At 40.0% G+C, this 14474-nt stretch overlaps 2 protein-coding genes across 2 annotated transcripts in view; one reads left to right on the top strand and one right to left on the bottom strand.

Annotated features, from left to right (window-relative positions):
- Positions 1 to 302: 302 nt before the first annotated feature.
- Positions 303 to 14474, bottom strand: part of cavin1a (caveolae associated protein 1a) — an 18794-nt gene continuing 4622 nt past the window's right edge. The window contains exon 2 of the mRNA XM_051387387.1: positions 303 to 3380. Coding sequence (XP_051243347.1) covers positions 2613 to 3380 — 768 coding nt within the window. The 3' untranslated portion in view covers positions 303 to 2612. The remainder of the gene's footprint in view (positions 3381 to 14474) is intronic.
- atp6v0a1a (ATPase H+ transporting V0 subunit a1a) overlaps positions 13407 to 14474 on the top strand; it is a 22763-nt gene continuing 21695 nt past the window's right edge. Inside the window, exon 1 of the mRNA XM_051387362.1 lies at positions 13407 to 13416. The gene's annotated coding sequence lies outside the window, so the exon portion shown is untranslated. The remainder of the gene's footprint in view (positions 13417 to 14474) is intronic.

Genomic DNA, 14474 nt, shown 5'->3' with positions numbered 1-14474 from the left:
TCCCCCAAGCGCACCCTCCCTACGGGCGGACCGCAGAGTTGGACCGCGCGTTGGTTCGCTGCGGAGGGAGTGCGAGCGCTTCGATGGAACAGCCAGCCTGGAAGTCATCTGAGTTACTGGCAGTGTCGACGTCATCAAGAGTTTAATTACACCAGGGCTGTTCATTATTGACCTCTCCTGATCTCAATCCAGTGGCTGCTTTACCCAAGCCTCTCCCCACAACAGGTGAACAAATAGAAAATACACAAGCCTATGATCAGGTAGCATATGTATATATAATAAAAACAATAATAGGCAGTACATATTATTCCGTAAGCTTTTATTTAATATTGAAGTGGTTAGGCAAAAGAGGCCTTGAACACAACAGAAAAGGCAAGCTTCATTATTTTGTATGAGTATGAATCAATAACATAATAGAGCAATTATATGTCACATTGTGCTGCAGCAGATTTTTTTTTCAAAATGAACAATGTCGCTATATAAGCTGTGCGTGACCTACCCCATGCTTATAGGAGGCCGGTTCCATTTTTTAATAACCAGTAGCTCAAAACAAGGCAAAATATACATGGTGGCAAAAGAACACACACAGAGGGACCAATATATTACAAGTGTTTCAGTGTTTGAAGTGTTGAACAATAAATATATGTATTTGTTCTTTTATGAAATGTCCACTTAATGCTGATATGAACCTTGACTTTCACCAAAATGTTATATCGTATGCACATACTTACTCTTCACAGTCTCTCACACAGACAGAGATAGACACTCATCCTTGTTGTCCGTCCTTCCCACCGTTCTCTACCCCACTCAGTGCTCAGAGGGAGCACTCTCTTTAATTGCATTCTCCAGCCCATTGATTATTTTAATGGTGTGTCATGCTACACACTGGGCTTCTGCACGGCTACACCACATCAGGATCACACACAAAATGGAAGCCGTACCATCTTCTTGTCCAGGGCCATGTGTGCTTGTCTTACACAATCAAAGGTGTTAATGATTGAACATTGCCTCTGGCCCTTTTTTACATCAGGCTCAGATAAATACAATCCAATTGTCATTGCTTCCTCTAAACCGGCATAATTGTCTTTTCTAAGTTATAACGATAATACTTAATGAGTTATGGTCCGACAGCTTCATTGTGGACGTTCCTTTTATAATTCAGAGGAAGTACACAAGATTGCACCTAGTTTCTGCTAAAAAGGCTTGTGGACTGGATCATGCTGTTCCGGTTTTCTGACATTTATTAGAGTGCCACACCATTCCTAAAACTTGGCAGTGCACTGTCTCACTTCAATTGCATTTAGGATGATATTTCCATCTCCATGTATTACGTAGTCAGCCATTAAACTGTCATCTTGCTCTTCAGACCATCATTTTTCTCTGCAATTACCTTGGGAAAATTTAATAGGGATGTGCAAATGTACTGTGGTAAGATGTGGCCATGGTAACACAGTCGTTTTTCTTCTCTGTGCAAAGTGTCCTATGTGGAAGTTGGTGAGTGCAGGTGCAATAAATACAGTCAGGTGAATATACATCAAAACATTGCAATAAATGATCGAGCAAACCGTGATTTCAAGCATGCATTGTAAAGATACTCCGCAGCGGCTCTGAATATTTTATTATAGCTGAGATTTTAAATGAATGACCAATTAAGAACTCAAAATAGACAGCGATATTTCCCCACATAACGTCCAACTCAGTGGGGGAATACTGATTCTTTTTTCCATCAATACACAAAATATGTCCATACAGGATACTGACTTGCTTTTCCAAACGGTAAAATATTAAATTGAATTGAATTATGGTTGCAAGTGCACAGCAGTAACTTTATTGTAGTGTGTTTAAATATTCCAATAGTTGAATTTGTCAGCGTTTTAAAGTCCCCAATATAATTGATCAGACATTACACTGTATTTGCAGGCATTTACATTTGTAATTTACATTTGGCACAATGCCTGAGTGGCAGTAAATAAGCTTTACGCCCTAATGCTTTTTGCATGTCAGGGGTAATGTTTTTGTAAACTCTTCAGTCGAGGAAAACCTCTCCTCCTGCCTCCTCAGTCCTTTGTTTCTCCTGTAGGACCTAAACCTTGCCTATCTGTTCTTTTTATTTGTTTCGCACGTGCACATTACATCACCAAAAATCATCCATTCAAACTTAAATCCCGCCAACCACTTCCTGTTACCATACTTCCTAATGTGCATATCATACATTAAAAATATTATATTACACATTACATCTCAATAGCAAAGACTATTTATACCTTTTTTTTTCTTATAGCCACTCAATTGATCAAACCAACAACAAACAGTAAGTAAAATAAACATACAGGTCTAAGATAACCAGTCAGCCTGCAACATGTTTCAAAAGCTAGCTTTGTTTTTGTTTAGTTTTTCTTATTTGTATGCTAAAGGGGGGGAAATATGAAAGTCATCCCTGTTGGGTACAATAAAAAGAGATCAGACAACAAATGAGATGTCATAGATTGTGATCACGTCTAGAAAGTCCCTACAACAAATATAGTGTCCTCATGATTAGACTCATTCGTCAAGACTCGGTTCCCCTCTTCCTTCTTGTATCTCTCACTTCAGCCCTGCAGAATTGGGATGCTCTATTCGCTTTGGGCCTTCTTTAGGTGGTCTGGTTCCACCCTGACCAGCGGAGAGTCCTCAGTCACTTCCAACAGAGCTTCCATGTCTGGGCTGTCTACTCTCACCAGCTCCCCTTCCTCCACTTCCACATGCACACCCAGCCCATTTTCCTCTCCCGCTGGCTGGCCCTCGGCCTCGGTCACCTCCACCATCTCTGTGTGCTGCACCACCTCCTCCTCCCCTTCTCGGATCTTCTTAACATGGAAGGTGAATGGCGGCACGCGATACACAGTGGTCTTGGAGCGAGCGTAGACCGTGTGGTCAGGGGTGAGGGACTTCTTCATCTTGTCTTTGGAGGTTTTCATCTTCACCCTGCGCTCCAGGTTAGGGGTCATGCGGGTCCCGAGCTTGCCAATCTTCTTCTCCAGGCTGTGCTTGGTTTTCTCAAGGTTGTCACGGGTTTTCTGTCTTGTCTTCTCCAGGTTCTCGCGGGTTCTCTGCTTGGTCTTCTCCAAGTTCTCCTTGGTCTTTACCTTGGTCTTCTCCATTTTCTCTTTGGAGAAGGCTTTCTTTATGTTGTCCACTTGCTGTTTAGTGGTGCGTTGGAGGCGCTTGGTACGAGATTCTTCGATAATCTCCTCAATCTCCACCTCCTCATCTGAGTTGAGATTGTCTGGGAGTCCCTCTCGTCCTTCCTCGGGTATCTGCTCGAGGCCCTCCACGGCTGTCCCTTCAGCAACTGTCTGTGCTGTCTTGGTTTTGGATGTCTTCGGTGGCTTCACTTGGTCCTGAGGAATGATAAGAAAAACAGAAGACTATTAAGCCATAGCAGCATGATATGAAAATGATCACAATGTGTGAATTGAATAACATTTTCAATTTGACATTTACTACAATATTAGCAGACATGGTGCTACACTGATTGTATTCTGTGAATAATGTAGATAATAGAATTTCATTTGATGTCATATGGAAATGATCAGCCTGAGAAAGTGAGGTTAATGGCCTTTAGGTGAGAAACGAAATTGAAAATATGAGCAAGATACTTCACTAATACATGTGTCATCTACACATTCAGTGCACACATTTCTCTGCTTGTAGCTAGTGTGTGCCATCTAGTGGTGTCAATTATATGCCAACAACCAAGAACCTGCATGGTTGCACTCAGTTATTTTACACTTCAAGTCTTAGAAATATAAATACAAAGCTAAAACAAAAACAAAAACTATTTATTTTATACCACATAATAAAAGTATTGGGCTTAAAAGAAAGCCTATATTATCTGCTACTCTGCAGTCATATTGAAACTAAAGCAAAAGCTGTAGCTATAGCTAACCACAGGTTTATTTCCTGCCATGTTACTATCATTTCTCTATAAAAATGTTTTGTTGACTTAAAGTCCTAAATTCCAATCTAATCAAATCTAACAGTACAAACAAATAAGACCTTGAGGTGATTTTGCAGATAAAAATGTTTGGAAAAATGAAGTTGTAGTTGTAAAAATTGTAGTTGTTTTTATTATTTCTAATGCTTTCACTTCACTGGAAAGATCTGGTGGTTAGTGCAGTTCCAATTTGACCATATAATGTTCAGCACAGCAGCACAAGCACAGCAATTTCACACCTTTTCACAAAAAAACCCCATCTACATGTAACCCAGACTTGGGGTCACAGTAACTGTTACACATACAGAAACACCAATTGTAAAACCAATTGCACAAAGGGTCTGCAACTGCATAATGCAGAGTTACTAGATAAAAAACTATACTGCTGTAATGCTAACAGATGCCAATCAATCAGTACTGCAGCAACCATATTGCCATATTGTTTGGCAGGACACTGTCAGTATGGTACCAGATATCCACACAGGGAGACACAGTACTATTCTAAGAATGTTATCCCCCCTAACTGCATGTCTGTGCCCTCTAGAGGGATTAGAGGTCCCACCCTGCTGAACCTCAGTGTGCCACTTTAGATGTAATCCTTGCACCACCATCATCTTCACTGAATTTGTAGATACACACTTGTGACATTCTAAATACACACACACATATATATATATATATATTCTATATGAAATTAAGTCAGTTTTAGGAAGGCCGAAAATGACACTGATATTTTGTATTGCTGCTACTTATAGTCATTTTTAATTTAGTTAAATTGGGACCTTTTGTACAGCGTACCTTATAATGTTAATTAATTATTCTTATTCTTATTCTTAGGGTTAGGGTTAGGGTTATTATTATCTGACACAAGTGTGCATCTTCATTACCCAGTCTTATTTGAAGAACAATCTTCCTGTCACTTTAGATTAATCTTCTTTATGAGATTTTTTTGACTTATCAATGTTTTCGAATAAGGTTTAGAAGCTTATATGAAGGTTGGTTTTGTAGTGTACTTACAGTATTTATAGTAGAATTGGATTTAAGCACTGATATTGATCTTCTGAAAGAAAGAAAAAACACCTGTTCTATCATGTGATCAGCTCATCTCCCTGCGCACTTCAAATATTGTCACGCGATCCTATCATAAAATGGGCATTGCCTCCTTTTCTGGGGCTGTGTATGGTGTGGGCCTGGCCGACCCGCTCTGTATGGGTTTATTTTGGGCTGGCCTTTCCCTCTCTCTGGATTCCATCTACTGTTCACTGGCTACCAGCCACCTCAGCTTTCAGTCCCACCGACACCCCCACAACCACACAACACCGCCCCTCCCACCCCCCACCTTCCACACAGCAACAGATAAACACACTGCTCTGTCACCATGGCAACCACCTGCTCATGTTGTCTCTGGTGCGTGGTGAAGTTTAGCTGGATAAACAGCTGACATCTCTACAACAATATACTGTACATACATGAGGTTCTCAGTTGTTCTGAAGTATGTTACAATGAAACTAAAATAAATACTGCACCTGCTTTAATTTTAAATGAATGAGAGATTTTAAATGCATGAGCACATAACCCTACCACAACATTTTTCCATAGATTCTGTCTGAATGATAATGTAATATGATGGACAAAACTGAATAAGACAAACATGCAAAGTGCTGAAATGTGACCAGATTTTTGACTAGAATTTATTAAAAAAGTAAATATAAAAGTAAACATGTGTACTTATGGTACATAAAACATTGCAAACTGTGTGACTCACACTGTGTGTCTAAGAAACAGTTTAGGTGACCTCATATATCCCTGGCAAAACTTGCTTTCTGCTGTGGGGTGAGTTTGGCTGGTGGGCTAAAAATTGAAAGAGTGTTAATCTTACATTTAAAAATATATATAAGTATATTTCCTGTGTTCCTGGAAGAAACGGCTCATAGGAAAGACAACCTTTGTGTATAATACCCACATACAAATGTACAACTATGCATGAGTATGAGTATTCATGCTGACATGTGCACCCCCACCCTCACAGACAGAAATGTAATTATAGAGGGGTTTTTTCCATGAAACCATACTGTGAAAACTTTTCATAAGAAGTAGGGACCTCAACAGGAAACCTATGCAGCTAATGGAAAAACTGCAGTGCACAGCATCCTGGGAACAGCCGAGGTCATACAAAATAAAGAAATTACAAAATGGTTAAGGACCACGCCAGCTCTATACCTCGCTAAAGATATGTACTGCTTAATCAGGATCATCACCAACAAAAGCAAAGCACAAAAGAGTTTCAATACAATACAGTTATGATTTTTTAATTACTTTAAATGTGCTTTATGGGTCCACATGATGTTGGTCACATTTTAACATCATCATCATCATCATCATCATCATCATCATCATCATATCATAAACCTGTCAAGTTATGGTTCAACCATTTATTATTATTAACATTTGATTGTGATGTAAAGTCGATCCCGACTGATTCTAGAGTTTTTAGACCAACACCCATATTGATAATAGAAAATCTGGCATTATATCGGTTGATAGTAATAAATACATAACTGAAACAAGATATACAGAGCTCTATGTAATGTATCTAATCTAAATGACCTCAGACCTAGTTTGGAATTTCTGTACTGCAATGTTTTGCTATTTAGCGACTGGCATATACGCCGATGCGATATATCTGTAATAAGCTAACAGCCAATATATCTGTCTGGTCAATCTCTAAAGACCATATTTATAAATGTGGGTGTATTTTAGTCATATTTATAGGTTTGAATATTTTACTGGACTTTCAGGGCTTGTGGGAACTGGGAACTTGTATGCAAAAACGGAGACATTGCCATGTTGGAACATTTTGTTGTTGACATTCTTAAAACTTGAGTCAGTCTACTATATCTGTGGAAATTGTGATAATATCAGTGAACCCTGTTTGGGTTTCTCTGCCTAATTACAAAGCAAGAGACTGGGAGCTTGAGGAAGAAGATGGTGAGTCCATTAGTGGCCCTGTGTTACCTTCCTCTCTCCTCCCATTTACCAGCAATGGAAAAGTTGGCCCTCTGTGTGTCTGTGTGTGTTTACTGACAGGTGCCAGGGGAATGATGACTGAGTGTGTGTGTGCTCAATGAGAAGGAGGTCTGTTGCTAAAGTTACTTTCCTCCAAGAGTGACGTGAATTATACCTCATGGAAAAGATGGCTAGAAAGAGTGAACTCTCTCTCTTTGAGTGTGTACGTGTTTGTGTGTGTGTACTTGATTTACTTGGACAAGCCAACAACTCTCTGCTCCGTCTCTCAGAGCGAAAAACAACACCGGAGATGCAATTAAAAAGCCCCAGCAGACTGAAGGGAAAGATTTTGGTAAACAGCTAAAACCCCATTGAGAACCTATTTTCTAAACCTATAGTAAAAATGATGTATATTCTGAAAAATCTTTAAATTTAAGGCAATCATGCAACAACAGCAATGCTTTTTTCATTGTCTAAATATTATCAGAGGCTAAATGTTCTCTGTCTGACTCATACAAGGTCTCTGGGATAATTTAATCACCGACTGTTACCATGGACAACAGAGCAAACAGTGTTCTCAATCAGCCCTATACAGAGACTAGCAGCTTTGACTAAAGCCACAGGCATCTACCTTTCTCCATCCCCTTCTCTGTGTCTCTATCTCCTGTTACAAGACCTCCATCAGTCCAATATTCTTGCTTAGGTATTTCAATATGTTGTAACCCACAATGATTTCAGCAGTTAATAGCTTTAATAAAATAATTAAAATAAACACGTGAAAGATTACTAAAAGAGGTTTTCGATAGCACGTTTCATGCCGTCAGAAATTACCTGCAGACCTTCCAAACCTGTGCAGCTTTTCGTTTGTTATGTTCAAAACACTTTGCATCAAAATAAAGATCTGCTAATTGTATACTGTTATGATTAAAATATACGCTATCTATTAAAATAATGCAACCTTAATTACAGAAGTGACCTCATTAGTAACATAATGCTGAGAATTATCCAAGCAAATTTAAACAAGGAATATACTCTTATTAGATAAATGACTTTTTATTTAGTGTATATATAATATATTTTTTTAACATTTGTTCCTTTACAGCAATATCTGAGTACTAAGGATGAGTAGCAAGCCTGACTTCTGTTTACATATTGAATCCATGCACATTAACATTCACGACTCTGATCCACCTAGAATCGTGCAGACATTTAGCAACTTGCTGGGTGGTAGATAAACACATACACACACAGACACACACTATTCCTTTTAAGGAAGCGTGATGAAAGGCCTCTCCGGTGAGTCACAGGAGCAGCTGTCTGATCCTGTCCAGTCCTTGCAGCTGTGCACTTAGCTTTCACAATGAGTGATATCACTGACCCTTGTGCCCGTCCAGGATGGGAAAAGGCCAAACGAGAGATTGACATGAAACAGAGGTGGAGGTCCACATGTAAGAGCCCCATAGAGGCCTGAACTGCCATGCTTTGATCTCTAAAGAGTGCTCGGAGGCTAAAATAAGGACGCTAATGTGCTCTGGTCATTAATATTGATGCAGCCCACACTCTCCTGAATAAGGCTCAAACAATTCACAGATGACTGATCCAGCCACCTACTACCTCAGGCATTTGGGATGACTCTTATGACACGATACAAATTCTGTTTCGTGAAGCTCTCTTATCCCTTTTAGAACAACCTACTAGGATGGTGCCATGTTGAAGTGTCTAGCAGGTAATGGAAACATTCACAACCAATCCCACTGTGTCTACAGACAGATTCATTCAAAGAAAGGGGCTCTGTGTACCACATAGGCAACATGGCGATGTCATGTTACAGTCCATGCCACAGGAAGGGAGTTCCTTGGTTTTTCCGTCACAGTGATTTGTGATTTCACACGCAGGAATCTAAGGGGGAAGCCCTTTTCCACTGCTCATTCTCCCACATCCATAACTCTGAAACCACTGGAATCCCAGGGTTAGTCCCATGCAAAGACAGAAAATTGACTTTTCCATTTACGTCTCTGTGTGAACTGGCAGCTACACTGCTGGAACATATTATATAACTATCTCTTTTTTCCTAATAGTGCCATCCATATTTACACTGAAGGGGTACAGTAAGTACAAGTTGGAATGTAGATGCATGAATGCGCACGTCCTGCTGCAGGAAGCATAAAGATTTATGTTTGTTGCAATTATTCATAGTATCCTTGTTCTTTTCTGACACAAAAACACAATTACCACTTTACAGGATAATGTGATGTGTGGATCAAGTGAGGGGATTAACAAGCTGCCAACATGAGTACAGCACTGGGCCCAACTTTAGGAAACTATAACTACTGAATTACATTAAGCCAACATAATGATTAATGACGAATAACTCCTGCCAAATAACACCTACGAGTACAAGAAGGGAGGCAACCAGCCAATCACCCACACTGCTTTGCTTTGTTCTGAATTGAGCTATTGTTGGTGTGAAACTGAATAATGTGACTGGGACGTTATAGATGGAAAATCTGACAGGCTGTAGAGCTTTTAGAGTCTTTGTATTCGTTTCTAATGTAGCATGAGCCAGTCTCTCAGCTGTCTCGGTATCAACTTGCACTCAGAAAAGTCCTTGTTATTTTAATGGCTCTCTTGTGGAAGTAATCAAATTTAGTATTTAACTGAAATGCACACACTATATTCCAAAACTTTCATTCTTTCCCCTGAGAAACTGGGTGTTCTACCGTATAAACAAGATTGCGTACTTGTGTGAGAAACTACGAAAATAGGGATAAAATAGGGGTAAGAATTTCACGTTTCACCTTCAAAGTTCGCCTCTTACATTTAATTTTGATTTCTATTATTTAAAGGTCAATCATCCTAAACATCCATGTGCATGCAAAGTCTAATCCCAAGTGGTACCAAAACCCTGGCATGCTCTCAGTGACAGCCTATAACTCACATACCAGTGACAAGAACAGCGAGCCGTCACAGCAGCAGCAGCAGCAGTGGGAAATATACCCCAAGGGTAACCTGACTGTTGCACTTCAGACATAAGTAGCTTCACTTTCACACGCAACCCCTGAAGTTGCAGTGATAGCAGTTACTCATACTAATAGTGAATGTTTGAATGCTGCTTTAACTTTCAATCAACTTTTTGTATTAGTAAAATATAGGGATGCCTCCAAAGGGTGTCTTTACTGCCTAGTTTCAGTTTTATTTTTCAGTTTTGGGCCAATATCTATTGAGTCTGCCTTTAAACATCATTCAAACACGGTGCTGTAAACAGATTTTACAATTAATGGTTAAAAAAAAGGAATCTGTTATTATACATTCACATATAAATGACCATTACACCAGTAGCATACAAAGTACAGTATGAACGCAACAACTAAGGCACACTCCGCACAAACACCTATATATAGTAATTAATCAATCAATCAGTGCTGCTGACTGCTAAATTCAGATCCACTCAATGAAACAGGACACTACCCCATTCCAGTGCGTTACTGCTGGTGTATTTATAATCAAAAGCAACATAGAGGTTTCCTTTAATATATCGTCTCAGATATTTTGGCCAACTTTTTATTTTGGCTGTGGCCTCGTAGATGAAGGGTGTGCCTACAAATCTTGGAGTAAACAGCACAGAGGGTATCAGCAGCTTCCATCGAGTTGTGATGTGGTATGAGGACGCATTTCTGTTAGCCGGCCAAGACACTGGATGACAACTACAACTGTTGAAATTGAGGGGAGATCTGATCGGTCTCTCAGCTGGTAAATCCTGTCTGCTGCTGTGGAATGGGGATGTTAGAAGGGACCCTGAGTTTAGGCATCAGGACAAGTGAAATCATTTTAGCAGGACAGTCTTTTACACATTGTCTAAAACATAATAAGAGCTGTGGGAGACTTAATTTGTACATATAGGAAATAGCATTATACAAACAAGACAAATATTAAACATATCCATATTAAACAAATATATTTATTGATAGACAATATTAATGTTAATAATACTGTACTAATACTACTGTAGTAGTGTAAGTAATTACTAATACATTTCAGTAATAATATTACGGTTACCGCCCTAAAAAATAATTAGCTACAACTTTACTTTTGTTGTCAACCCTTTACTCATTTGAAGTCCAACTATCCAAACACATCCTTAGATTCATTTTTGTAATCGTGAAGGAAACTTGGAAGATGGAAATGCTGGAAATATTCCATTATTATGATTTTAACAAACAAAACTGGATTTTAATAGTTGTAAGTCTTGAATTTTGGGGAGAAATGACGCAATTACCAATTTAGGAAGTAGCAGCAAAGTACTATATCTTATAGTGTAACTAATTACTATTGGCAGGGAGTAATAAATAAAGCAATAAAAAGAGGAAAAAATTACATGTTTTGAGTAACTATCCCAACACTGATGATAATAATAATAATAATAATAGGGGAAGTGTTTCCACGTGTTGGAATAGCAGGGATCCTCTTTCTGCGGTGCAAACTGTATATCCTAATGACAGCAGCACAGGGAAGGCTACAGTAATACTGTCAGCAAATCCTCCTCCTATATACTCACACGCACACACACACACACAAACACACACACACACACACACCACAGAGTGTTGCACACTCGATCTGAAAAAGCACAGCACAGGGCAAATGTCCTGTGAGTATCTAAGATTACGCCTGTCTGAATATGCCACGCCAACCCTTAGTCCTCAGTGAGTCAAAATGGTCAGTCTCTTCATAAATCGTTGACCATTTCAGCTTGTACATTTGTCTTTGCTTTACATACGCAAAAAAGAAAAAAAGGAGAGTTTGTTGATGTTTTTCAGAACACATTGTTTTCAACATTAAAGACAGAGGGTTTTTTTTTAAAGCAAGGACAATGGGTTTGATCTTTCAAAAATATGAAAGCATTACAAACAAAATGAAAAAAAGATTGTTCTTGTTTGGGGTTGGACTCACTTGTTCCTTGTGGTGTACAAATTGTGTGTGTGATTGTATGTGTCAGAGCGAGAGAGAGAGAGAGTATCAGAGTGCTAAAACATCCAGATTTGGCCAAACATAGTTCTGGCTCCAAGATGTCGCTGGTCGCTGCCAAAACAAAGAAGATGAGAGGAAGAAACAGGCAGAGGAAATGAAAGCTTGACTTGAAAGATCCAGTGTGTAACATTTAGGAGGATCCAGTGGCAGAAATGGAATATAATATGCATAACTATGTTTTCATTAGTGTATAATCACATGAATATAGGAATCGTTATGGTTTTGTTACCTCAGTATGAGCCTTTTATATCTACAGACACTGTGGGTCACCTTCCATGGAGTCCGCCAAGTTGAACCGCCATGTTTCTACAGTAGCGCAGAAGTGACCAACCAAACACTGGCTCTAGACAGGGTCATTTGCATTTCCCCTTTGTGCTTGGAAGGAGAAGCGAGGGAGTTGCGATCTATAGATGCCACTAAATCCTACCACACTGGTCCTTTAAAGGAATCGTTTGACATTTTGGGAGATACACTTATTTGCCGCGAGTTAGATGAGAATAGCATTACCCCCCACACATAACGTGTGGAAAATGTGATGCTACTGCTAACTTAGCTTAACACAAAGACTGGCTATCCACAGGCAACGCATCCAAATCCTAGCATCTCTAAAGCTCACTAATTAACATTTGCCAGCTAAAGCCAGTTGGACTAACTAAAGCCAATGCAATTGTAGGGTTATGCACCAGACTATTTCTGGACTGGGCGCAGTCACTTCCTGGGGTCTCCTCTGGTTGCCTGGCAACTCACAGTAACCGGACTCCAGGAAGTGACTGCGCCTGGATAAGAAACATTCCATCAACTAGTGCGAATTAAACATGTTAGTTCGAGGTTTATTGGGTTAATTTAGAGGTGCTGGTGGGCAGTCTTTGCTCCTTCTGTACAGAGCCAGGCTAGCTGCTTGCCCTTGTTTCCAGCCTTTGTGCTAATAAGCACACTGATGGCTGTACAGACACGAGAGTGGTTTCAACCAACCCATCTAACTCTCTGAAATGTCCCAAAATGTTGAACTATTCCTTTAAAAAAAAGGTAGGAGGCTCTCTTGATAAGATGCATGGTGGCTGTCTTCAGAATTGAACTCATACTCAGGTTGCTGTGTCTCATTATCGTTCTCTCTGACCCATGTGTTGGCATTAAGTAGTAGCCTATTTCACCATGGGTAATCCTTACTTCCCAAATGTTTTTCTTTTCTTTTTATAATAGCAAATACTGTATATATGTGATTTTCTTGTCATGTATGTCGTAGTCTTGCAGGTAAGCAATCCACAAACTACTGGACAACTTTTTACATGCAGAGGCTCACACACCACCGAGTCCTGGAACTCAGAAGTGGCTCGACATAGAAGCTGACATGCAACAGTGAAATGTGGAGCCTGCCAGATATCTTTCCACTAGCCTGGGAAAGAGGAGCGCAGTAGGAGAAAAGGACATAAAGGAGAGACTGGAAGAGAACCACATAGTGTACAAGTACTGTAGCAAATACTGAATGAGCTGCGCCCCTTGATCTTCAATTAGACCACTGAGTGGGAGTAGAATGGGCTAAGTTAATCGTGGGAGTGATAGGGGAGAGAAACTGAGAAGAAGGGAGGAGAACAAGTGGGCATGTTGGCAGGAGAGGCAGAAAGATGCCAGCGATATGAATCACAACACTAACTTGGTGCTGCTGGTCAAGTACTTTTTAGTCATGCCGGTTGCTCTTCTCCGGTAAAGGGGTTGGTTAAGTGCTTCATAACTACCTTCACTATGTCTGGCGTAAGTGGAATTGAGTTATTACGTAGTCTGGACAGGGTTAAAAAGCTATTAAAGAAAAGGGGGCTGGGGTGTGTGGCGAGGCACGTTGGCTACGATCTGAGCTCTTGAAGGTCTGTGAGGTTGGCGTGGAATGAGTAGACTGTAACTGAGAAGTCTTACATCTCCCTGATAGAGTTGACCACATGGCTATCACAGTCCTTGAGCTGCAGCCAAACACACCCTGATTCCAGACACACAGCAATACTGTATCACACTCTGATGGACCCTCTCACATCGCAAAGACCGCATTAACCCTCATAATAGATAATGTGCATTATGAAATGTGACCCCCCAGTTCTGAGTCACAGTTTAAAGCATCTAATTGAAGCACACCATGTTATTTTTAGTTACTAATTTTATCAAAGTGTGTTTGCAGAAGTAAAACTGCATATGTGTAAAAGTTGTATAAAGCTGAGGAAACAGGATGTGTGAAATCTGAGTAACTGCCTCAAGTAATGTCAGCTGGGGAAGTGTGAAAATGAAAAAAATCTGGGGCTGTGGAGGTGGCAAGACGCGAGGTTACCATACTGTTGCACTGTAGCTCCCTATGCTTGCATGAGGCAAATCCGCTGGTGCTCAAGTTCCGTTGTGAGCAACATAGGCGTCAGGTTTTGATGAGGAAGTATGATTGGTTTCCAGGGAATAATTGCTTCATCTCTGATCTGGTTTTTACTTT

The sequence above is a fragment of the Dicentrarchus labrax genome, unplaced genomic scaffold, assembly GCF_905237075.1.
Source record: "Dicentrarchus labrax unplaced genomic scaffold, dlabrax2021, whole genome shotgun sequence".
Classification (NCBI taxonomy): Eukaryota; Metazoa; Chordata; class Actinopteri; family Moronidae; genus Dicentrarchus; species Dicentrarchus labrax.
Note: the sequence above shows the minus strand (reverse complement) of the source record. Positions and strands in the feature narration are given on the sequence as shown.